Source organism: Hesperophylax consimilis, chromosome 19 (genome assembly GCF_061612785.1).
Source record: "Hesperophylax consimilis isolate HC1 chromosome 19, BYU_Hcon_1.0, whole genome shotgun sequence".
Classification (NCBI taxonomy): Eukaryota; Metazoa; Arthropoda; class Insecta; order Trichoptera; family Limnephilidae; genus Hesperophylax; species Hesperophylax consimilis.
The window spans coordinates 24,196,451-24,220,904 of NC_142854.1; the positions used below are offsets into that span (position 1 = coordinate 24,196,451).

The 24,454-nt window shown below is 36.3% G+C and overlaps 1 protein-coding gene across 1 annotated transcript in view; it reads right to left on the reverse strand.

Moving 5' to 3' along the window:
• Positions 1–312: 312 nt before the first annotated feature.
• The window catches only part of LOC149415033 (voltage-dependent calcium channel type A subunit alpha-1-like), a 260,436-nt gene continuing 236,294 nt past the window's right edge, over positions 313–24,454 (reverse strand). The window contains exons 33-40 of the mRNA XM_089642980.1: positions 22,288–22,463; positions 20,402–20,411; positions 18,618–18,736; positions 18,094–18,293; positions 15,290–15,391; positions 4,372–4,556; positions 1,876–1,997; positions 313–598 (exon numbers count right to left, since the gene is read on the reverse strand). Coding sequence (XP_089499106.1) covers positions 442–598; positions 1,876–1,997; positions 4,372–4,556; positions 15,290–15,391; positions 18,094–18,293; positions 18,618–18,736; positions 20,402–20,411; positions 22,288–22,463 — 1,071 coding nt within the window. The 3' untranslated portion in view covers positions 313–441. The remainder of the gene's footprint in view (positions 599–1,875; positions 1,998–4,371; positions 4,557–15,289; positions 15,392–18,093; positions 18,294–18,617; positions 18,737–20,401; positions 20,412–22,287; positions 22,464–24,454) is intronic.

Sequence of the window (24,454 nt, forward strand, 5' to 3'; positions counted from 1 at the left end):
CATGATGCTGTCGCTGCCTTCATCACGCCGCAGATCGTCCGGGGAGTAGGGCGGCGAGTCCAGCAGGCTGCCGGTGCTGCGTACGCGGTGCCCGAGCCCTTCGCCGTAGTCGTAATCATCCTCGTAATACTCCTGGTCGGTCTCAAAGTCCGCCATGAAGTCCTTCACGTTGGACTGCCCGTTCTTGGTGAGACGGTCGAGCTCTTCCTGCGTGCGGCACCGGCGGTCTTCCCCCTGGAAGGCGGAGTGCCGCATCTTAAGGATGTTTTCCTCGTCCCCGAGGGAGTCCATCTCAAAATCCTTGCGGTAGTCGGAGGGTCGGAGGTCGTCCGAGTCGGATCCCACCACGTCGGCCGTGGTTATGCCGATGCCGAAGTGTTGGATCTGTTGGCGGGTGACGCGCAGCACGGGGGAGAGCGGCGCGGGGCCGCCCGGCGCGTGCTAGCACCAGTCGTCTTCGTCGGAGTCGTCTCGGTGCGTGTGGCGGGGCTTGTGTCCGTTGGGCAGCGGCGAGGGCAGCACCCGTCCGCCCCCGCCGCGGCCCAGCGCCAGGGCCTGCTCGAAGCTCAGTGGGACGTGCGAAGACGACTCTATCAGTCTGGAATACACGTCAAATCTATTATAATCCACACTGAATCACTATAATATACATATAACTGTGACAAGCTTAGGTTTCTTTGTTATTTTCAGTAAATTTCCCGTTTACTTTCAAATACAACAGAATTATTTTGTTTCAACTTAATTACTACAAGGAACAACTATTTTCATCGGGGGAGATGAAAAAACATGCAAAAAAGCGATTATTAGTGTCTTAGTTTGGGTTATTTAAATAATTATTGCGGATTTAGACTGAAAGATCAAACATGGTTAAAACTGGTCAAAACACAGGAGATTTTAAACGTTGATTGAAAAAAATTGAACTTTAATGCATCTTTTACCATCTACCTCGAATTAAATAATTGTTCCTTGTAGTAATTGAGTTGAAACAAAATGGTATTTAAGCTGTCGAGCTAATTTGTTCGGTTTTGCAAACAGACAGCTATTTGCAAAATAGCTCTATACACCTGTAGAATCAAATTATTCACTTTTGCGAACAGCTCATATGGTCTTGTAGAAATTTTTGTATCTCCTTTACTGTCATGGTGGGAAATATGACCTAAAAGGTGTTAGAAAGAGAAAACACCATGCTGTATATTCACGCCTTATATGCATATCCGCTGTGTCCTGTTCAAGGTTGATCAAAGCAAAACGAACTCTAAGCAGAATTCTTACCTGAACAGACTATGCAATAATTACAATATCGTATTATCCAAGGTTGATATTTTCAGTTGCGAACTTACCAAATACAAGAGGTCCATAAAATAATATTTCTCTGATGGTTTGTGAATAATTTTTATGTCTCTATTATGAATTGATTTATATCTACAACCTCTCTCCATGGTTATAAATGTATTGTTTTGTAAATTTTTCGTTTTATATAATCTTTTGTTTTTTATAAATTTTTTAATTTATATTCCTTTCTCGGAAATTTAATTTACTTATTCCATATTTCCATCTCAGTAGAGGTAAAGTCACAAGGAGGAAATCCATAATTGGTTTTATTTTAACTATACAATACTTATGTACAAACTGATTAAATGTAAACTGTCGATTTCCCGAAAATGAATAAATATCCGCTATGTATTCACCGACATTCAAGCGATTAACCACTTGAGCGATGGCTGGGATAAATAGTGAAATCTAGGTGGAATTATTTTCTTAAACAGCAGTAAGCAGTTCATGTGTTTCCATGTTAATATTTTGTGTGATATTAATAATATCGAATGGCCAAATAGAGCATGTGAGGAATATTATAACTTAATTGGACAGATATACCTATCTCTTTCTCGGAAGTCCCGATCTATAAGTCGGTCCCTCTCCCTGTCGGTATCTCTGTCTCTCTCCCTCAGCTGTAAGGAGTGCAGCGAATGTGGCGTTGCATGTACAGACATGTGTTGCTGGAAACATTAGACAAGTCATTTTTACTATTCAAAGGCAAAAACAACAATGTATAACTTATAACTAGTGGCTTACAACGATGACTTATAGCTAGCAACTGTGTATCTCCTGAGACTTATAACTAGTGACTTACATCTAAAACTTAAAGCTAGTAACTTACAACTAAGACTGACTGCTAAAAGACTTACAACTATGGCTTAAAACTAGAAATTAACACATATCATCTAATCTAATCTAATATCTCCTCTTTGCCGACGATATCAAACTTCTCAGATCTATCAAAAGTTGTATCGATTCCATTCTTCTGCAGAATGATCTTGATTCTCTTGTCAAATGGTCGGAATTAAATAAATTACCCTTCAGCATCCAGAAATGCAGAGTAGTTACATTTACAAGATCCAAAGATACATTTCTATTCCCATATCATATTGATAAAAATATATTAACACGCAAAAACGAGATTCGTGACCTTGGGGTAATCTTCGAGGCAAATCTCTCTTTCAAATCCCACATATCTGACATTGTCTCCCGCGCCAACAAAATGCTTGGATTTGTTCTTCGTAATGCGAGATCATTTACTAATGGAATTGCAATACGAAGAACATATGAAGCACTTGTCCGCAGCATCCTGGAATACAGCTCAATTATTTGGTCCCCTTCTGAACAAAACCATATCTTAGAAATAGAAAAATTACAAAAAAGGTTTATGCGTTACCTGTATATGAGGGAATATACATACTATCCATTCCTGTATCCATCCTTGTTCTTAACAGGAATGCTCGATTTCAATACATTAGAAGCCCGCAGAAAAATATTTTTAGGCAAACACTTTTTTAAGTTAATCTCTGGTACAATACACAATCCGCCTATGTTGAAAGAGGTTAACTTTTATGTCCCTAACAATTATACTCGAGGGAGATCCCATGCACTCTTATATGCTCCGAAAGCGAGGACTTCTGCCTATCAGAACGCGCCAATAAACAGAGCGACTCAACTGCTTAATGATTCTGCATTAGCCATCGACATTTTCAATGTCACCTACAGACAATTCAGTAACTATCTTTTAACACATGTCACAAAATAGTAAAACTGCCTCTGTAAACTTTTTAATTTGTAATCTTCTCCATGATATATTGGTGTATAACCTATAACCGTTTTATGGAGAACATGAAAAAATAAATAAATGTGTTTTAAATTTTACACAACTCATAAAAAACCATTTCAAGTTTTCACCAAACCAACAAGTATGGTGAATAGTATGTTATGCTGATTGAGTTTATAATTTTAAGCCATAGTTGTAAGTCATACAGCGATTAGTCTTAGTCAAGTCACTAGCTATAAGTCTTAGATGTAAGTCACTAGTAGTAAGTGTCAGTAGATACAGAGTAGCTAGCTTTAAGTTTTAATTTGTAAGCCACTAGTAATAAATCTTAACTTGTTAAGTTATTCTGTAGTTATAAGTCACATTAATTAAGTTATTTACCACGAAAACGGCGCTGTAGAAGTATTCAGTCCATCTTGTGGACCTCGTACATACAAAATTACAAATTGTTCAATATGTTATTTTGGTTTGCAACGGATAATGGAAGTGTCGAAGGTATTATGCTCAAAATAATGCATTTCCTGCTAAGATTGGGAAACTATTAAATAGATTCGCAAGATATTCAAAAATTTTATTAAAAAATTTCTCTACACATGAGGTTCCGAGGTTAATTATTTCCCACACGGCCTCCTTATTTTATCCTTGATAAAACTCTTGACTCTGTGCAAAAACAGGCGATCTGTTTGATAGATTCCCCAATCTTAACAAACGGACTGCAACTTTAGAGCACAGGCGTCAGGTAGGTATGCTGTCCTTGTTCTATCGGTATTACAATGGAAGATGCTCTGAGGTACTAGCGTCATTGATCCCTTCGGCACCGGTGCGTAGCCGGGATACACGCCAAACGAGCGCCCAACATTTGTACACGGTTGACATTTGTCACATGAGAACGGGTCGCTTCTACGATTCGTTCTTAAGTTCAACAGCTCGGCTGTGGAACGAACTGCCGGCCTCTGTGTTTCCTCCCTCCTACAACATGGGACTCTTCAAGACCCATGTTCACTCCTTTCTCTCCACAAAAAGACCCTCCACACAGCATCCCCAAAGATGACATAGGCCCTGAGGGAAATTATTTTCTTCACGGCCTCCTGTGTGGAGTTAATATAAAAAAAATAAAAAAATCCTTGGGGATGCTTTGTGGAGGGTCTTTTGAGGAGTTTCTGGAAAGGAAAAAAGGTATTAGGGTTGGGTAGGAATTTAGGAGCCAGTGTGTCCAGGAGTGATGGACGTATGATTCCATCCAAATATGAGAGAAATACTGAAATACTCACATGCGTTGGACTGCTGTTCAGTTTGGGAAAGTTGATGGGCGGGCCCGGCGTCTTCAGCTGCAGCGTGGAGGGCTTGCTGGGAGTGGGGGGCAGCCGCCGCCCTTGCCCCCTCCTTCCCGCCCCACCACCGCCCGCCCCACCCATCCCCTGAAGCGAAGACTCGCGCTCCCGCCCGCTGTAGCTCACTGGACAAAACAAACAACATATCCACGTTGAGAGAGAGACCCATGTCTGTGTAAACTAAAGCTCTACGTCCACAAAGATACGCAAGTATTCGATACTTCATAATACATCTGCATGGAAGTTTGTACACAGGCACATGTTGACTATTTGTAAAGTTGTCGGCGATGCCAGTCTCAAGCGAAAAGGCGGGTGATATCGTCGCCACTCGCATTGCAGAGACTTTAAACATGGCGCTACTTGTGTCAAACAGCTTTAGATTAATGCCAGGAACAAAAAAGTCAATAAAAATGACAGGATATAAAAATGTTTGTTTGTTGGTGAAGTTATGGCATTATGACATTTCGAGAATTCATCAATGATTGGCTGTGACGCCAGTCTTGTTATTTTAGTGACGTGTGTTTGCAACGTAAGTAAACAATACAAGTATCAAATACTTGCGTATCCCTTTGGGCAAGAGCTTAAAGCTGGTGATACATTGACGAAGCGGTAATTTTATGGTACGAGTAGATATTTAAAAACACCGATAGCATTTAACGAGGGACAATTTTCACATTCAAACAATATAAGCACTTATTAAAACAAATTTATTGGCAAGAGAAATACATATAACCAAGATGACTCCCTAGCAGACACGTAAAACAGGTTTTATCGACAATGTTGAAACTTATCATGGCTGCAGATCGCCAACAAACAGTTAACAATGGCTAAATTAAGTATATTTAGTTGACATGAACTGTTGTTTGTTCATTGGAGATCTGCAGTTCAACACTCTTGTCTCGGAAAACATAAATACAACATTATACATGGTGTCCTGCGGTAAAGTGCGGCAACTTTGGACTAATAAACGATATGGAATTTACAACATAGTAGGGTACTTCTCGGATAAAAATGTTCAAATCTCTAGATATGATTTGAAATTTTTATGGCCAAAAGTATCACCGTGATAAATTTTTGGGTTATTAGAACAAAACATTTCAAAAAGAATCTCAGAACGTTTTCTAGCGTGCAAACTCCGCCATCCGGACAAATCGACAATTGACGAGTACTTAATTGAATTCGGTCTTTTTTGCTTTGGATTTGTTCCTGGGAAGACCCAAAACGGATCGAGCATGCTTAGTTATTGAGGCAAATGATATCCACAAAAACCCCATAAATATTAATGAGACGAAGGGGTTAAGCTTAACAGTTCTTGGAATTCGGTACATGATGGCTAGACCAAAACTAAACGCCGAAAACCACATCAATTTAACTAATGATCATACTAAAATACCAGCCCTAATAAGATTAACGGACATATGAATCCATCGCTCCTAGGTCAAAAGGTCTCGCAGTAGGTAGGCAAACGCATTCTCCGCCAACACCTAGACAAACCTCCCATGAACCTGGGCACCAATGTTAAATCACCAAACATAGCGAACCACTTGGGGTGACCTATGGCAGGAGTGTTGGTTATCCAATAGATAGTTCCCGGGGTGGCGGTACCCATACCCGCCTCCCAAATCGATTATCTAAACAAATAAACACACACATCGCCACAATCTATACTTCTGTCCTGAGGGTGGACACTGTAACGCTGTCTGAAATTTTGGCTAAATAGGGAGGAAGCGGAACATGGCATAATAACCCAAAAATTAATCACGCTTAGGCGGTATTTCACTATCTCTGATTATGTTCTGACTAAGCACTAATCCGCGGATTAGTCATTTTTTCGTTTTCACTATATCTGAATAACGCTCGGGTTAAAGTTCGATTTGACTAATCAGTGCTCGAACCTCACGTTAGGCGCTATTCCTCGAATCAAAGATGGCGTCAAAACATTCCGAGTTTGACAGCGGAGAAGTGAGTCGAATTTTGTTGCGAATTATTATGGATACCGAGGTTTTTGATTTACAGAAGCAGGTGAAAGGGCGGCGATGCGAAGGCTGCGAGTTTTAAGAGCTCGAATGAATTTGAATGCTTGTATGATCCATCCTGAATTATTTGATTGTGTTCAAAATAAGAAACAATGTATTAATTCGACACGAATCTATCTAAAATGACCTGATAATCAACATAACATAACCAAAAAAATGCACACTTTGCGGTGTGCGGACTGTGGCGGGAAACTGGATGACGGCGTTGACCACAGATCAATTGGCGTTGACGCTAGCATTCCATAGACATTGCGACAAAACATGACAGGCGTGGCAGTAGATGGGGTAACTGCAAACATTTTGCGATGTTGCCAGACTATTTCGAGTGTTATCTATCCGGAAGCTCGGCAACAATGGTGAAACGGTCGCCGTTGAATAACGAAGTTATTCTGATCTTTAAAGCCAGCCAACGGCTAGCTAGTCAGATATTTAGCCCGACATAGTGAAATACCCCCTAAATATCTTGTTATGTGTGCTGTTTCCATGGATACAGATAGTCAAAGAAATGTGACATTGCAACTCTTCACACCCAGTGTATTTATCTGGAAGGTTCAACCAAATATCAAATTGACAAGCTTCAATCAGTGTTTAATGCAGCAGCAAGGCTCATAACCGGGGTTTCAAAATATTCGCACATTTCAGAACACCTTCGTAACCTTCACTGGCTCAAGTGCCCTGAAAGAATCCAGTACAAACTGTGCTGGATGGTGTTTAAATCCATCAATGAAATGGCCCCACCCTACATCTCTGAACTATGCGTCCCGGAAAACACTGGTCTGAGGCAGTCAACTCTTAGATCAGCAACATAATCAGCTGTAGGCAGACTGATGGAACCTATGCGCAAGCCAAATACTAAGTTTGGTGATCGCGCTTTCGGAGTATCTGGGCCGAAGGCTTAGAATAAACTTACTCCAGAACTAAGATCCATAACAAGTCCAACAGAATTCAGGTCTAAACTAAAAACTTACTTTTTTAAGCTGTCGTACCCTTAAATTAAATATACCATTCCTAAGAGAAAGTCCAGTTATATTCAATTTTCCAATTATGTCCTAAATCCTGTACCTAAATTTCGCTAATAAACAATCAGTTGATGTTAATTAAGTGTTAATCTCAAGTGACCTACCAGGTAAGTATTGTACCTACTGTATATTATCTCCATAAATAGTTAAGTAATAACATAGATCACTGTAGAGATGTATTATAAGTTTGTACAGCGCCCTTGAGGTGATTTTGCACAAAAACGGCGCTATACAAGTCATCCAATTATTATTATTATTATTATATATGTTATAATTTTCAGTAGGAATGACTTTTTATATGAACAAAATAAATTACTTTTATTCATTTATATTTTGTACTTGTACCTATAATGGAGAATCAGCTTCCAAAGTTACTCCAATTTACCTCCGGACACCTTGTATAATAAAAAAAAAACAAAGGGTACCTTTATATATCCAGGGGACTAAATAAAGAATTTATGAAGAAACACAATAATTTAAATACTAATTACTAGGGACATGAAAATTTTGCATTATTCTTTGAGGAATTTTCGAATGAATAAACTTTTTGGTACACTGAACACCATTTTTACACTGTTTCGAATTACATGGTGCTACATTCCTTGCATGTTCTTACATGCTACTCAGTATGTATTATGCGCAGAAGTATGTATTATGCGCAGAAGTATGCGAAAAGCAGGCCGCGAATCACGCCTGCGACTGGAATAAACTTTGAAATCATTTTCAACATAGAGCGAGCTTTACAATTTCAATGTGATTTGTAATTTTATATTTGAATTACATTTGATTTGTTTTTAAATCCTGTTAACCTGAAAATTTGAAACTAAATATTCCACAGACTCAGGATATCTTGAGTCAAGAAAGCGATGTCGTACCAAATGTGAGTAAACGGGTTCTCATATTATCTGGTAATAATAGTGAATAATATATGTCATGATTTGTATACAGTAATTTTTTAAAAATAAAATTAAGATACAAAAACAAAAAAATTTTTTTTATGCATATACTCGTCCACCATTATTTTTTTTATTTTAGTAGATTTTTTTAACTTTTGACAGGCCAAGATGTCAAACAAAACGTCTGTAACCAAGTGGGTCTTATGGGCTTTTAAACTATAGAAATCCCAATTATTCAGTCAATTATTAATGGTAACTTATGTATTTGCGCAGAAATACGTAAAATACTAAAATGATATGTCGAGTTTTTATGCTAATATAAGGAGGATATTCATTTTGGGTACTACCTACTCCCCCGCTTAACTGCAGGATAGTTAACACGGTATTGCATCGAACATATCCACCGTGTAAAAAGGGTGTCCAAAAGTCCAGTGTAATACTTTTTTTTACAAAATAGAAAAATTTGATGTGGCGTCTCTGACATGAAGTTAGCTGCATTTCATTCTATGGCTATTCAAGAAACCACAGACAAACAAATAATCCTTTCATATTTTTAAATAGGTACCAGAAAATCGCTAAAAAATACGATAATTTAACATTATTTGCCCGGCAATTCAGAATTCTCAAAAATTCATGAAAAAATTACGAAATTGCATTATCACACATGCAAAATTTTCAGATCTCTACTAATTTACTGGAAGGTCTTCTCTCTGGAAAAAATTGTGTGTAAATATTTCTAGCCTAAGAAATACAAAACTGGTTAATATAATAATCTAGAGTGAACTAATGATGACAAAATCCAAATTGCGATGAAGCTTGGCAGAAATAACTAGAAAAAAACATGGATGAGTATCTATTATAATCTATAATGTGAAGAAAATCCATTGTAAAGTCAAATCCTTTTTTGAATGTCATAAAATATACCTGCAAATATCACAGTATTAATAAATCCTTTATTAATTATTCGCTTCACTTATTCGCTCGCCCGATTTCTTAGAGTTTGTGTACATTTTGGGTTTTGTTTGAGTGAGGTCAATGTTGCCATGTTGTTCCATCTTATTCAATATTATAGATTTCAAAGTAGTCTATACAACTTTACAGTCAATAGCTGCTAGCTTCCTTTGCCAAAATATATTTTATTTGTGTTTCAAAAAAGGCTTGTTTGTTTTTTATACATAAATGATTTTAAAGCAAAATAATAAAATCACTATTCAAAAACTACTGTTGAATTCATTGACTACTTAATATTTGTCTAATTTTTTATTTATTTTGTAACTTCAGTCGGAAATCTACATATATATGTATACAAAGTGGGCAAAAGTATTGTCATAATGTGAATGTGCCATAATTTTTGCACATGTTATTGTGCTTTGACATTTATGATGTAGACAGATAAAGAATTAGTTAACAAGCAATGGAGCAATACACACCAGAAGAATGCGGAATAATTGTTACTGCTTATTTGACCAATTTCAGGTCTGTTTTTTTAACGCAGGTGGGACAAAAGTAATGTCCTAATATGAATTAAACCCCATTTTGTTAGACATTAAACGATGACGAAATTCACGCTGCGTTCACATTCCGGAAATTGGTCAAATAAGCAGTAACAATAATTCAGTTCTACAGGTGTGTATCGCTCCATTGCTTATTGCCAACTAATTTTCTATCTGTCTACAACATAAATGTACAATGACATTTGACACCATTTGCAAAAATTATGATCTTACTATTGCCTCATATTGTATAATAGGTACTTATTTAATATTTAAGTGTAAATAATCCAAGCATAAGAAGTTTGCATGCCAAATGAAGTCAAAAAACTTTTAGATAAGAAAATTTAGGTAGACGCTCAGAAGTTAGGGCAGACGCTCAGAGAGCTAAAGGTCATAGATTCAAATCGAGATCCCAGTTTTAACCTATTTTTTTTTAAACGTACGAATTTGAAAATTTGTTCAAAATATATTTTTTAATCTAATATAATATTGTACCCCTTTCAAATGACTCACGGTTTTATTTGTTTAAAAAATATAATTTAAAAATAATTAACTAAAAATGATCAAGTTTAATTTTACCAGAAAATAATTTTATAAACTCTCCTCTATGCTAGCAAAAAAATTCGCGTAAAAAAAATTTGCAATCTTTGATTCATTCCAAGGTTTAAACTGTAAATCGTCAACAACCTAAAATACAAATCTGTTTATAGCTAGACGGAGAAAACTTACTGATATGAAATATTGATAGTTTATTAATCTGGTCAAATTATTCGTTTTCTTGTTAAAAATGGGACTGGAGGCCTATAACGAATGATTTGACACATTTAATAAAAAACTATCAGTAAAGCACAACATATTATGAGGAGTTTCGCATCTCGTCTATTTTATTTATTCGGACAAGGGTGTGAACATATGTTTATTGGGAAATGATCTTGCCGTCACATTTTTAACAGTATTTTGATAAAAAAATTAGTACTCATTTTTCTCTGTGTTTTCTATAAATATGTACATTTTTCCATTAACGTCCTAATTTAAAATTGCTAAACAACTTTTAAAAAACATTTTTGAGATTTATTAAAAATTAAAACATAATCGATAAAAAAATGTATTTAAACTAGTCCCCAAGAGAGCTCGTATGCACATCATCGACGATTGTTCTCTTCCTTCCCACAAAACCTTGTACAACCCACGACAACGCCACGTACAGCCTCTCTCTCAGACTAGTATAACGTTAAGTCAGCAAAGCAAGATTTATAGCTTAACTCTTACAATAATTTTGGGAATATTTCTCCCAGCCGTAGAGTTTTTTTGGGAGATATTTCTCCCAGCCCCACAAGGACTCAAGTCATGGTATCTCATTTTGTATTATGGTGAGATATATGATTTAAGCAGCGTTAGAAAGAAAAAACACAACACTTTGTATATGCATTTAAAAGTTTACCAAAGACACTCCAATTTTTTAAAAATAATTCTATGAAACAATTAATTTAAAATAATATTGCAAATTTTTTACTAAAAAAAAAAACAAAAGGGAAGTAAGTAACAATAATTTTTATATTTCCTTTGTCTAATTAAATATGTTTGTTTAGTTTTGTGTAAAGTGATAATTACAGTTTACACAATAAAAAACCACCGTTAAGTGACTTTAAAACTTTTTCTATGTTTATTTAAAATCTGAAAGAGTTTTTCATCTGCTTTCAAGAAAACAATTTAATTTTGAAATATTTAAAAAAAAAACAACAAATTTAACTGGAATTGAATATAATGCGAAAATATTTGCACTCTGTATTTTGACAGATTGCTTATGAGAAATACATTGCAAAATATGTAGGCTCTACTGGTTAAAACCCTTTGAGTCTAGAAAATAAACTAAATTCTCGCTTGGCATTAAATTTCAAATAGATTCTCTGTTTTTAAACTTTTAAATGCAAAAAGAAAGCTTGGTGTACTGTCTTTCTTAAACTGTTTATAGTTGTACAAGGATGAGTCATTTGGTGACACATATGGCACAACATTACTCAACAGCAATTGATGTTTTGTGACGAATACGGCACGGGTTAAATCTTCGATCGAATCATATATTGCGCAATAATTTTATGTGAATTTAGTTGCTAGATTGGTGGAAAATTAAGTATAAGAAAAATGCAGGTAATATACGCAAGACAATAAGCGGCACACATCAACAATAAATTGGCAATTTATTCTGATTAATTAATTAATTTAGATAAATCTGGCTAATTGGAGACAAAGACAATACATTGAAGCATTTTGAGAGCAGCGGCAGACAGAACATGGCAAATTTAGTTTTGTCTAGTTTTGGTTAATTAGCAGGCGATTGCGTAAACTTTATTTGAAATCTATAATAGTTAGTAGTTTATTTATGTATGTATGTTTCTCTTGTGAGTTGAATATAACACAAAAAACATGTATTAATTTTGACGTGTAATAAATTATAAACATAAAACAATTATTGATGTTAAAACATTAAAATTTTAATTTTAAAAGAGGATAATGAAACGTTTGTATAATCTATGAAAATTTTAAAATTAAATAAAATAAATTGTTGTCAGTGCAAATAATAATTTTAATTAAATAAATGACTTTATATACACGACTAGTTTAATCACATTTCAAAAGCGACGGTTTCTTCGTCAGAATAAACGTAATGAAAATTAACAAATAAGTACCTACAGACAAAAATATTAGAATGAGCAGTGATAAATTTGTAATTATTTAAAATAAAAAAAATAAGTTGGAATAATATATCTATTTTATGATAATTTTATTTATTTCATATAATTGTTTTATTTTTTAATAATAACTAATTATCACTGCTCATTAAGGTAATTTTTATTACGTTTATTCTGACGAAGAAATCATTGGTTTTAAAACATGCCCATCCTTTTTGATTAAATAATGGTGTATACAAAGTTAATAATTTAATTTAAATTAAGACACCACAAAGTGATTTTATAATTATTGAAGAAGCAAATAATAAATATTTATTTGTCTGCTTTTGACTTGAAAGGAACAAACAAAATTTAAAGCTTTATTTCCAGGAGTTAATATAAGTCATAGATAAGTCACCAAATGTAGCTTGTCACAATGATCTATGGCAGAGGTTTTGGTGAATCAATTATTCTCGGGGTTGCGGTACCCACACCCGCTTCCCAAATTGAGATAATATATTTACGTTAGGCAAGCAGATCAACATTTTAAACTTTTTTTGTAATTTAAAGCATAAATCTATGATTGTATTGGGTTATGGTAGAGGGTTTTTTTAAAAATAATTTTTCAGTGTAAGATAAATATATAATTATTTAACTCAAAATATAATATGTCAGGGTTTTTGTAGTCAAGCAGTAAGTTGTGTCATTAAGCATGCATTGAACCAATGGTCTAAATTAGTTAGTATGGTGAGAAAAACAAGGTTTGGTGATGGTTAAAAAAGCATGCATTAATGTCGTAAAATCTAAAAATAATCAAATGTATAATGTGTCACTTTGTCTGTATTCCATTGCATCATCATTCTTTAATTTTCTGTTTTGTCACAGACAATGTGTCACTTTGTCTGTGTTCCATTGCATCATCATTCTTTAATTTTCTGTTTTGTCATAGACAATGTGTCACTTTGTCTGTGTTCCATTGCATCATCATTCTTTAATTTTCTGTTGTGTCATAGACAATGTGTCACTTTGTCAGTGTTCCATTGCATGTGTGTATGAGTAGCTAAATAAAATAGAACAGTGCCAAAACAGAACATATTAACCACTGGAGCGTTTTTTGCAAACACCTGCGAGCGTCTGCTGGCTAAAATGTGGAAAATTTGAAGAGATATTTTAAAACATTTATCGAAATTATTTCAAAAGTTCCCGCGCGTTAGAATCTTCGATTAATCACAAAGCTAAATTAGTAGTTTCACAGTTTAACAAGAGATGTCTCTCATTTTTTCAAAATGATTTGCTGTTGACATTCCGCGAACCCGCGAATTAAAATATTTTTTCTTATAAATCATTGATCATGTGCTTTTATATTTAAAAATGCAAATTTCCGAATTTAAATTTGTACCTGTGATTATCAATTAGGCCATAGAGAACACACACACAAGTCATAATATTTAATATTGCACCAAGTAGGTACCATAAACGGCAATTTTAAAGTAAATAATACGCAGAATTCAAGCGTTTATAAACAATATTTTTTATGAATATTAAAAATATAGAATTAACAGTCAAATATATTCAATGGCTCTGTAACCCTATAAGACGTTTATATGCCTCTGTATCAAATAATGAATGAGATATGATTTTTTGTAAAAGGGCCGCAAACCAATGGCTTAAAATTTTCCGAGCGCTGATTATATAGCGGAACGCTCCAGTGGATAAAAGAATTGCTTGGGTTAGTTTAGTTTACGTTTGGTCAGGTTAGGTTTGTTTGTTCTTTCACTTCACTCTTATTCACTTTTCTACAATGTTCTGTTTTGTCATGGAACTGTGGGTATATATGTACGTATGCGAGGGTATATCAACCATTTGGAACGCAAATATACCGGACGAGATGAGTAGTAGTTAAAAAAAAAAGTCTGTAACCATCGCTTGCTGTTCAAAATAAATATCCGGCTATTCGGTCAAGGCATATACCGTATATCCGGTATCTGTACCAAATTCAGCATCTGCTGTATCTCTAGTGTATTGTATATCCACCAGCTGTTTCTTGTAAAACGATTAATGACATTATGCAAAGTCTACTGTTCATAGAACTATTAGTAATGATCGTTTTCTAATTCCTCACCTCAATATAACTCGGATTTATGCAATACAATTTTATGTTAGTCAGAATAGAGATTTATTTCTTGACATTCAATTTCATACACGGTAAACTTTTAGACGCAAAGAGAAAGCGTTGTGTATGTTCTTTTTAAAACTTTGTCTTTCATAATTCTGACCTTAATAGAAAAGTAGCCTTATAATAAAGCATTGATTTCCACGTAAAAGTCATTTTTGCATTTTATCGAACATTCTGATGAAAATATTCTACATTAACGCCTCCAAGCGGTGCGAGTTGTACAGCTTTGTGTTTTTCAAGGATGTGAACAATCCACACATAACTTTAACTGCTTTTTAAAATATTTTTTTATCCACGTCGATCAAAATACAAATTAGAAAGCGCAAAACACTGCCACCACGTACTATATAATTTTAATTAATTGCTGCCATTATTTGGAAGGAATGTCAATATGGTACACTAGCACCTCTAGCTGTCAAAGTTGGAGAAATACTGACAATATATTAATGGAGTTGGGTGTATTATTCTAGGGAATTTGAAGAGTTAGATATGTGTACGTAAGAGTATAATATGTATGTGTGTGTGTGGGTGTGTGTAGTGTTGTTTGGCGGTGTTTGTGGCCCCCTCACCGATGAAGCGTGCGGGGCTGGGCGAGCGAGATCTCTGCTGGAGGCTGGTGGACGGGGGCACTGGGGGGCGCCTGCCCGGGGAGCCACACGCGCTCCAGCTGTCTGTGCACCCACATAACTCTATCAGTCAACTCCCTGATCTCTCTATCACACATAACCTCACATGAGTCATAAAGAATAATAAAAAAAAAAGATAAAACACGCACTGTTGTATGCTTACAGGCGATGTGTTATAAATACAATGAGGAATGTTTATGCAAATGTAACAAAATGTAAGTCTCAACTGCTCTCAAACGTCTGGAGCCAGTGAGACTATGGCATCCCAAATTGGGGTATGTTGTGAGGCTGAAGGTAGTAGGGAGGGAAGGAGACGGGGAAGAGGAAGGAGACGAGGAAAATAATGGTGGGGGGAATAGATCTAGTCACCAAACACGATGGCTTAAGCAATTTCAAGCAAAGTTTCGATTCGGAATGGTGGTCTTTGACTGGGGTAGTACTGAAAGTATTCACGCCGGGATTTGAACTCGCAACCTTCAGATTCGTGGCCAAGGATCAGAACCAGAGGCGGTTCCTTAGTACGTGCATTTGTGCATTGCACCGCTTGTCTTCAATCTCCACATAACAAATTACAACGACATCTGTGCCCCAGTGATCGATGTAAGAAATTTGTAATTCCCGTCAGGTCATTATTTGAGCTATCGTCTAGTAAAAAAATCCCGCGCAAGAGCAAGCGGTCGTGCATACCCCGATATGCACAGAACCAACTTTTACCATACTACTAAAACAGCGTCGGGCGGTATCGCGACAGCCCGAAGTAGCCGAAACGGTGACATAAGCGAGACAGATTACACTCTTAACGTCAAATTACGTGTTAGAGCAGTGCAGATACATAACCCATCCGTGCATTATCGAAGTGCTTTGACGGCGAGTGAATTTTGCATCACTTTGATCATGCGTAATACAATGCGTTTGGAATGGATTCGCTTAGAAATACTAATGTTCAATGTTAACGCAACAACATTAACACATTGGAACTCGTTCGCGGTGAAATCAAACGGTTTCGCTATATTTTCAACGATGAATTGAGTGTCCTTTATTTTCAAGATAATTTTGAATTATTTAATCAGTTATTTTACAAATATAACTAGGAAGATAGAATGAATTGCAGTAGGTGTTCCCATTCATTAATTTGCTCCACCTAAATTACAGACTAGGTACATTTTAAAAGTGAAATGCACTGCTGGTAATTACAGTCAAGGGCCGCGTCTGCTCCCAGGTTCCTACCCCACGGAGGACGACAAAATGTAACGAGGTATATTCCACAGTATAACAATAGTATATTATATACGGTTGACTTTTGTCAACCGTTTTGTTCAAGAGCTCCAGCCTCTGTGTATCCTCCCTCCTACAATATCTTCAAGGCTCAGGTTCACTCCTTCCCTTCCTTGAAAAAAACCCTCCACACAGCTTCCCCAAAAACAACAGTGGAGTGGAGTTAATGGATAAAAAAATCATATACAGGGTTTTCCAATAAGAGGTGTTATTTTGAATAGCCCGCTATTTCGGTAGATGTTACTTTTGAAGCTGTCATTTTTTGACATTTGACAAGTAGAAACTACGCCATTAATAAAAATGGAACGATACACGCTTTTTAAAATTATTAGTGAATCAAATGCAAATCATCTTGAGTGATGAGGCCCATTTAGACCTCGGTGGCTTCGTCAACCAGCAAAATTGTCGCATCTGGGGCTCGGAAAACCCAAGAGTTATTGTTGAAAAGCCTCTCTATCCTGAACGTGTGACTGTTTGGTGCGGTTTATGGTCCGGCGGAGTCATTGGACCTTACTTTTTCGAAAATGAGGCTGGAGCAACAGTTACGGTGAATGGATTGAGCTATCGAGAGATGATTAATGATTTTTTATGGCCGGAATTGGATGGTATTGATCTGGACAACGTTTACTTCCAACAAGAGGCGCTACGTGCCACACAAGAAACGAAACCATTTATCTTTTACGATTGAATATCAAAATAACACCTCTTATTGGAAAACCATGTATTATGAAATTTTTTTTTCAAATAAATTCATTTGCTTCTCATTTTGTGTTACGGTGTTATTAGAAGATAAACTAACAAATGACAGTAACCAAATAAAATAATTGATTACTTTAGGTGAGGAACTGGTAAGGTTAGGTTACGAACAGGTGAGGTTAGGTTAGGCAAGGAAGAAGTCATTCATTTTGTTTTTTTTTTTTACATTTGAACGGTCCTCATTAGACGCTGATTCAAGGTGCATTTTCAAATTTAACAACATGATAGTTGTCTTCTTTGGCTGATCACAATTTGATCAAAAGCTGAAACGGAAACCTTTCAACTGTTAAAAAACAAAATGGCGCTGAATGGCCATTTGAAGACAATTTTATATTTGAATTTCTGCGAAACAACTGCGCCTAAGAATAATATTTTAATACTTATCAACACCATGATATTTTATATGTTCATATGTTACAAAGATACAAAACAAAAAAAAAATAATATAATATTAGGTTAAGTCAGGTTAAGAAGAGATACGATAAGATTAGGTTAAGTAAGAAGTAAGAACAGATAGGATAGGTTAGATCAGGAACGGGTGAGTAGGAAAAGGTGCAATAAGGTTAGGTTACATAAGAATAGATTACATAAAAAGGTTGCGTTAGGCTTGGAACAGGTATGGTGAGGTTATGTTAGGTTAGGAATAGTAGCAATAAGGTTAGGTTTGTTATTTTTCTTCAGTATTCTATCTATTCACGTAACCATAGATAACATACCTCCTGGTTGGCGGTAACCAGGCGCGTGGTGATGGTACCGGTAGCCGTGTCGGCCATGGTGCTCGTGCTTCACGATCTCCACCACGTTGGACACGGTGTCGGAGAAGCCGATGTCGTGGTGCACGTGATTGGGGTGGGGCACGTGCGACGGGTGGCGCCGTCGCGGGGAGGGCGTGCGCACCAGCGGAGACGGGCCGCGTCTGCAACACAACACAAACCAAGCGTCAGTTTAACGTTCCTGTACCCAAGATATCACGTTATGTTACCTAGATTCCATCAATCATACCTCAGTAAACTTATACAAATTTTAGTATTCCTTAAAAACTACTTATTCCGGAATTATGGAATTTTCCAATGGGTATTTTGAGAGGGTGAAAAGGTATCTGGCTATCACTAAACACGGCTAAAGGCATTTCAAGAAATGTCGATTTTAAATGGTGGGCTGTCACGAGGGCTACATACTGAGAGTTTATCTCGACACTACCTGCGTTTTAGAATAAAATTTGATAAAAAGTATGAATTACCGAAGGCTCGGTGATCTTCTATGGCCGTTTGCATACGGCTGCGGGGCTTGTAGATGTCCTCCGTCCACCAGAGACTCCATGGAAGGCTGACGAGACACCACATCTTGCAGCTCCAGAACCTAACATCGGGTTACCACACATTAGAAGGGCCCTTTGTCTATGTTTTACTCAATTTTCCAGAAAAATCCAATTTTTTTAAAATTATTATTTGTTTGAAGAATGCCGATTATAAATTATTTCAATCACCATTTACAATTGATGAGCATCAAAGCGAATTACAGCTCCATTTTGAATTTTCAACATTTGAACCGTCATAGTTAAACGCCAATTCTCTGCTCGTTTTAGCTTTTGATCAAATTGCAATCAGCTGACAGGCATGACAACATGATTGTTATGATTGAAAGTTGATCAACATTTGTTCAAAAGCTGAAACGGGCCGAGAATCGACGTTTAACCGGGACCGTTTTTGATAAAAATTAAAAATGGCGCTTGATTCGATTGTGATAGAATTTGATATAAAAATTGAAATCAATAAATTTACTTCACAATTTTCACTATGCAACTACATACGTTAAGTCCATAAAAGTGGAATAATGGACTTTAAAGTATTTTTAGACTTATAATGCGACTTCAAAGTTTAATATAGGTACATATTTTGACTTCTTACAACAAATTTGATGCGGGTATGGAATGAACTAAAAATAACGTAATATAATTTGAGGTTCATTTTATAAGTGAAAGTGTAAAATGGGGGTAAGATTTGTCCTGATGTTTGCTATAAGTAAAAGAAAAACACACAAACAATTTGTACATAACATAAAACTTGAAAATTAAACACAACTCAGTAAATACAGATTATAATACATTTTTTGCTAAAAGACTGAAATATTAATGAAATCATGCAATAAAAAATAAAGATATAAATTAACTACAGAATTCAGCATTTCATGCGTTTTAAGAAAAAAAGAATAAAAAAAAGCTAGTTGGTTAAGAACTCGGCTAAGTCTCGTTAAAATCATAAACATGCAAGATTTAACGAGATGTAATTATTAGTAGAGGACTTGTCTAATGATGTTTTTTTCTAGTGTACCTTGATGTGTGTACGCACCTAGTTTCTATGGAAAAAAAAAACTATCAACAATATCATATTGAAAAACAAAGAACTTCAATCACTTAAGTGTTACAGATAGTAGTGACATCTATTGACTTTTAATTGAAGTTTGAATTCTGTATAGTAGTAGTGACATCTATCGATTTTTAATTGAAGTTTGAAGTCTGTTTTGCAATATGTACCATCGTTTTTCTATTCTTTTGTCTATGAATTATGTCGACATATTGTGTCTTATCTAAAAGAATTAGATATTCTAATTTTACAACCTGTTTTTATGACACTTGGAATAAATCTGAAAAAACTAAAATTAAAATTTTTAAAAGATTATTTTAATAAATTTTTAACCACCTAAGAAAGAGAACGAACTATGTTTGCAGAAAAATACTTACAAATTGTATTTTATCTATTGACTATTATTTTAACTCTGTGGTTCTAAGAACGTCGTAGTCTAAGAGAATCTATGAAGTTCTTTAGAACTTGTTCTGCCTATCTATGGTTCAGTCCTAGACCTTAAGGTAATTCTCTATGGTAATGACATGGATTACAACATCATGTTAGGAACGAAATACACTGATGTGACAGTAAATAAATGATAACATGGTGACTGCCAATGAAACCATTCAGCATTTTACTAAATCATAAGGGGGAATGGCTGCTGGGAGCTGATGTTCACCTTTTTACTCCTGAAACAAAAGGAAAACAAGTATCAGTAAATGCAAGCAAAGACTTACACTTAAATTTTAAAACTGACATGCACCATGTCACGAAGTAGATCTCCCTAACGCATTCAAAAGACCCGCGAACCTAAAATTAGACGCAGACAGTTGGCAACACTAGCAGCTGCGCACATCGAGCTGACTCCAACGGCCTCGGCCATCGGCGGCTTTCACTGGGAGTCTAGTCTTGGTCCCGACACCATGTGTGGGCAGTTTGCTACGAAAACGCTCACGAACGCTAGTTTCGTTCTTGACGACATGTGTGGTTGTTTTGCTATTAATCCAGTCTTGAACGAGAAGTGCCGGCTACATCATTGAAGTCCGATACGCGCACTATGGTGCGTATACCTTTCTTGTAATGTCTGTTAAACAAGCTTGCCAGCCAGAACAAAACACGAGAGAGATTGTTCAATTCTAACAGCCAGGAAATAATTTAGGATGTTAACTGTGTCCTCATTTTTGTCATACAATGTACCTGTTGCCTGTGAATACAACCATTTATCATCCCAATAGGAGTTTCATTTGACGAGAGAAGTGTAGTCTGGATTGTTGATTAGTTCCCCATATAAAGGCTTTTGCCGACCCTTCCTGAATAAATTAGGCTGAGCTGCGTAGAGTCCTAACAATGCCGCTACATGGAGCTATAGCGTGGCGAGCTCCATCCTTAACACTGGCGCCTTAAGTAATCCCCCCATTCCTTAACAACTAATAACATGTAGTTGTGACTGACTGAAACTAGATTCTCGGCAGAAACTAAATTTTGGCTTCTGTTCTAGTTTCAGCCGAATCTCAAACTTATTTAATATCACATATTTGTAATAAGCATTTACTTTGTGGCTCGTCATAATTTACAATAGAAGATATACATTTGTTTTAGACCACTTTAATTTTAATTGAACTCTACCGGTTTCGGAAGCACCCTTCCTTCGTCAGGAGAGTATTTATTCATTTATTTAACGCAGCAATGTACAATGTACATATAGCTAGTGATCGACAAACCGGTCGATGCAATCTGTTAGACATAAATTGATAATAGTTTGACTAGTCTATAGTTAGTAATAAGATAGAAAATTGTAGAAATGTATTATATATTTGTACAGCGCCCTTGAAGTGATTTTGCACAAAAATCAATAAATATACAGGGTTTTCCAATAAGAGGTGTTATTGATCGAAACCAAAACTTCGTCGTCACTGACAGGTGGATTGCAATTTTTAGAGAGCAGACGTCAGGCGGGAATATTGTCCTTGTTCTATCAGTATATTAATATAAGATCCAGAACCATCGAATCAGTAGTATCGACTATTAATATACCAGAAGGATGTGATGGATACTTGTTTAGGACATTTCCTGTGTTAATATATTATTATATATTAACAAAAGACCCCCTTGCTTTAAAATTAAACAAACATTTGACATAGATTAATGGCTGTTTATCACAAGTGCTAAATTTAAAACACGTTTATTAGTAAGGCAACTCTTAATGAGTACGCACTTTATTCATCCCATCTGCACTAAGGCGTTGCACCACGTCGTGTAACATTAGGAATCGGGCTGCTTACAATAACACTCCTTATGTACATGGCAATAAGGTTTAAATTCCCTGCTTAACACCATCCAATGCAACAAAAACACAGCCAAAATTTTCTTTCCAAAAATATGTGGTTTTGCATTACTGCGTATTACTTTGCTATAATGTTCTCCATAATATACGAAATTGGGGGGAGTCAGTGTCCATTTGACCTAAGGGGGCTGCCACTGGTTGTAGGCAATATTTGAAAATTTCTTGAATCAATTAAATTTCATCAGCAAATGCAGAATATAAGTAAAATGGAAGGGCATTACCTGAGGGATCTGTTCCTGGCGGTGTTCCTCCTGCCCTTTGCGGCGAGGGGCTGAGTCTCCTCCGGAGCGTCGGGGGCCTCCGGGGGCGCGGTCCCCTCGCACAGGGAGCCCGCACGGGACCCCGCGCCCCCCAGCCCGGCCGCCATGTCCAGCAGGCAGTTAAAGAATGACGCCTTCTGCTGTGCGGGGCGAGCGTTACTCTCTCAACAAAACCTCACTTTGACCTAACCTCACTTTAACCTACAATAACCTCACTTTAACCTAAATTAACCTATTATAACCTCACTTTAATCTGATATAACTTCACTTTATTTTAACCTCTTTTACACAACATAACCTCATTTAAACCTGATATAACTGCACTTTAACCTGATACAACTTCTCTTTAACTTAACCTCTTCTAACCTTGCTTTAAACCTGATATAACCCCGATTTAAACCTGATATAACCTAACGTGACCTTTATTTATATGTGGAATGGTCATCATGTATCAACTGCTACACATTAAATATCACAATTTACCTGACCCAACGATCGGGAGAGGCTGGTTGAGGAAGTCTCAAAATTTTGACGTGGTTAAATGCCAATGGGTTATTAAAAAAAAATGCTTAGCTTACGTTGTAGGTATATCAATGTAAGAAGTTGTCATTCATTTTAAAAACTTCCAGGAATCAAACCTGTATTGTACTTTCTCATCTCTTATTAAATTCCTAGATATTAATTTACGCCCTGATATAAAACACTTCCAAACTTACGTAAAAACAATGAAAGATGTTTTGCTGTAATTCAAATGTAACATAACATCAAATGCTTAATAAGCACAATTTGTTTTTTAGAAATTTGAACACCGATTCTAAACCCGTTTAAACTTTTGCTAATAATCTCAATTACATTCACAATTTGTTCCAAAGCTATAACGGACCTAGAACGGGGAAATTTCAAATGTAAAAAAAAAAGATGGATGACAAAGTTACATTATTTTTGAATTTTTACAAAACATTCTAACCTAACTAAATTCTTTTTTTTTTTTTTAATTATCCGAAATAAGATCTATTCACATTATTTTTGTCGCATTGCACATATTATGTATAAGTAATCTAAACGTTTGTAAATTGTAAACAGTATCTGAATGTATTTGAGTTATTAGGTAAACTTATAACTAGAATGCACAAAAAATTGCCTACGATTATTAATAAAAAAAATTGCATAAAACTTTGATAAAAATAAAGCTCAAAAATTGTCTTATCTACATTGTTAGAAGTAAAGAGTCAAAGATGAGATGTAAGTCTATGAAATGTTATTATGTATTTCTCTACTGATTTTCAAATTCACACAATTTAGACTGAGGTATTCAAAGGTGAAAATCACACAACAATTTTGTTTTAAACACACTTAAATACAAAGTATAGTAATAAAAAAAAAATATATATATTTGAATTTCATTGATAAAGTATGATCCAATTCGAGTTTCCCATATTGGCAACACTGTAAATTATGTTGTCATAAATGGCACGAGTTTAGCACGTCAAATATTAGATTGATCAACCAATTTATTAAGTGGATCGTTAGGAACCAACGAGGAGTGGAGAGGAGCGACGAGACCCTCTTTCCTCGTGGGGCCTTCGGGAAACTGAGGGGGATTTGACTCTGCCGCCACGGGGCCTTCAGGGAACCAAGAAGGAGTAGATTCTTCCATCGTGGGGCCTTTAGGGAACCAAGGAGGAGTGGAGAGGAGAGACAAAGTCTTCTTCCATCGTGGGGCCTATAAGGAACCGAGGAGGGGTGGTGAGGAGAGACGAAGGCCTCTTCCCTCGTGGGGCCTTCAAGGAATTAAGGAGGAGTGGAGAAGATAGATGAGGCTCTCTTCCCTTGTGGAGCCCTCAGGGAACCAAGGGGGAGTGGACTCTTTCGTCGTGGGGCCTTCAGGGAACCAATGGGGAGTAGACTCTTCCCTCATGGGGCCTTCGTGGAACCAAGCAGGAGTGGAGAGGAGAACTGAGACCCTCTTTCCTCGTGGGAGTTTTAGGGAATCAAAGAGGAGTGGAGAGGAGAGATGAGGCCACCTTCGCGAACTCTTCCCTTGTGGGGCCTTCAGGGAACCAAAGGGGATTGGAGAGGAGATATGAGACCTGGGAAGACACGTTGTGGAACCAGAAGACATAGCCAC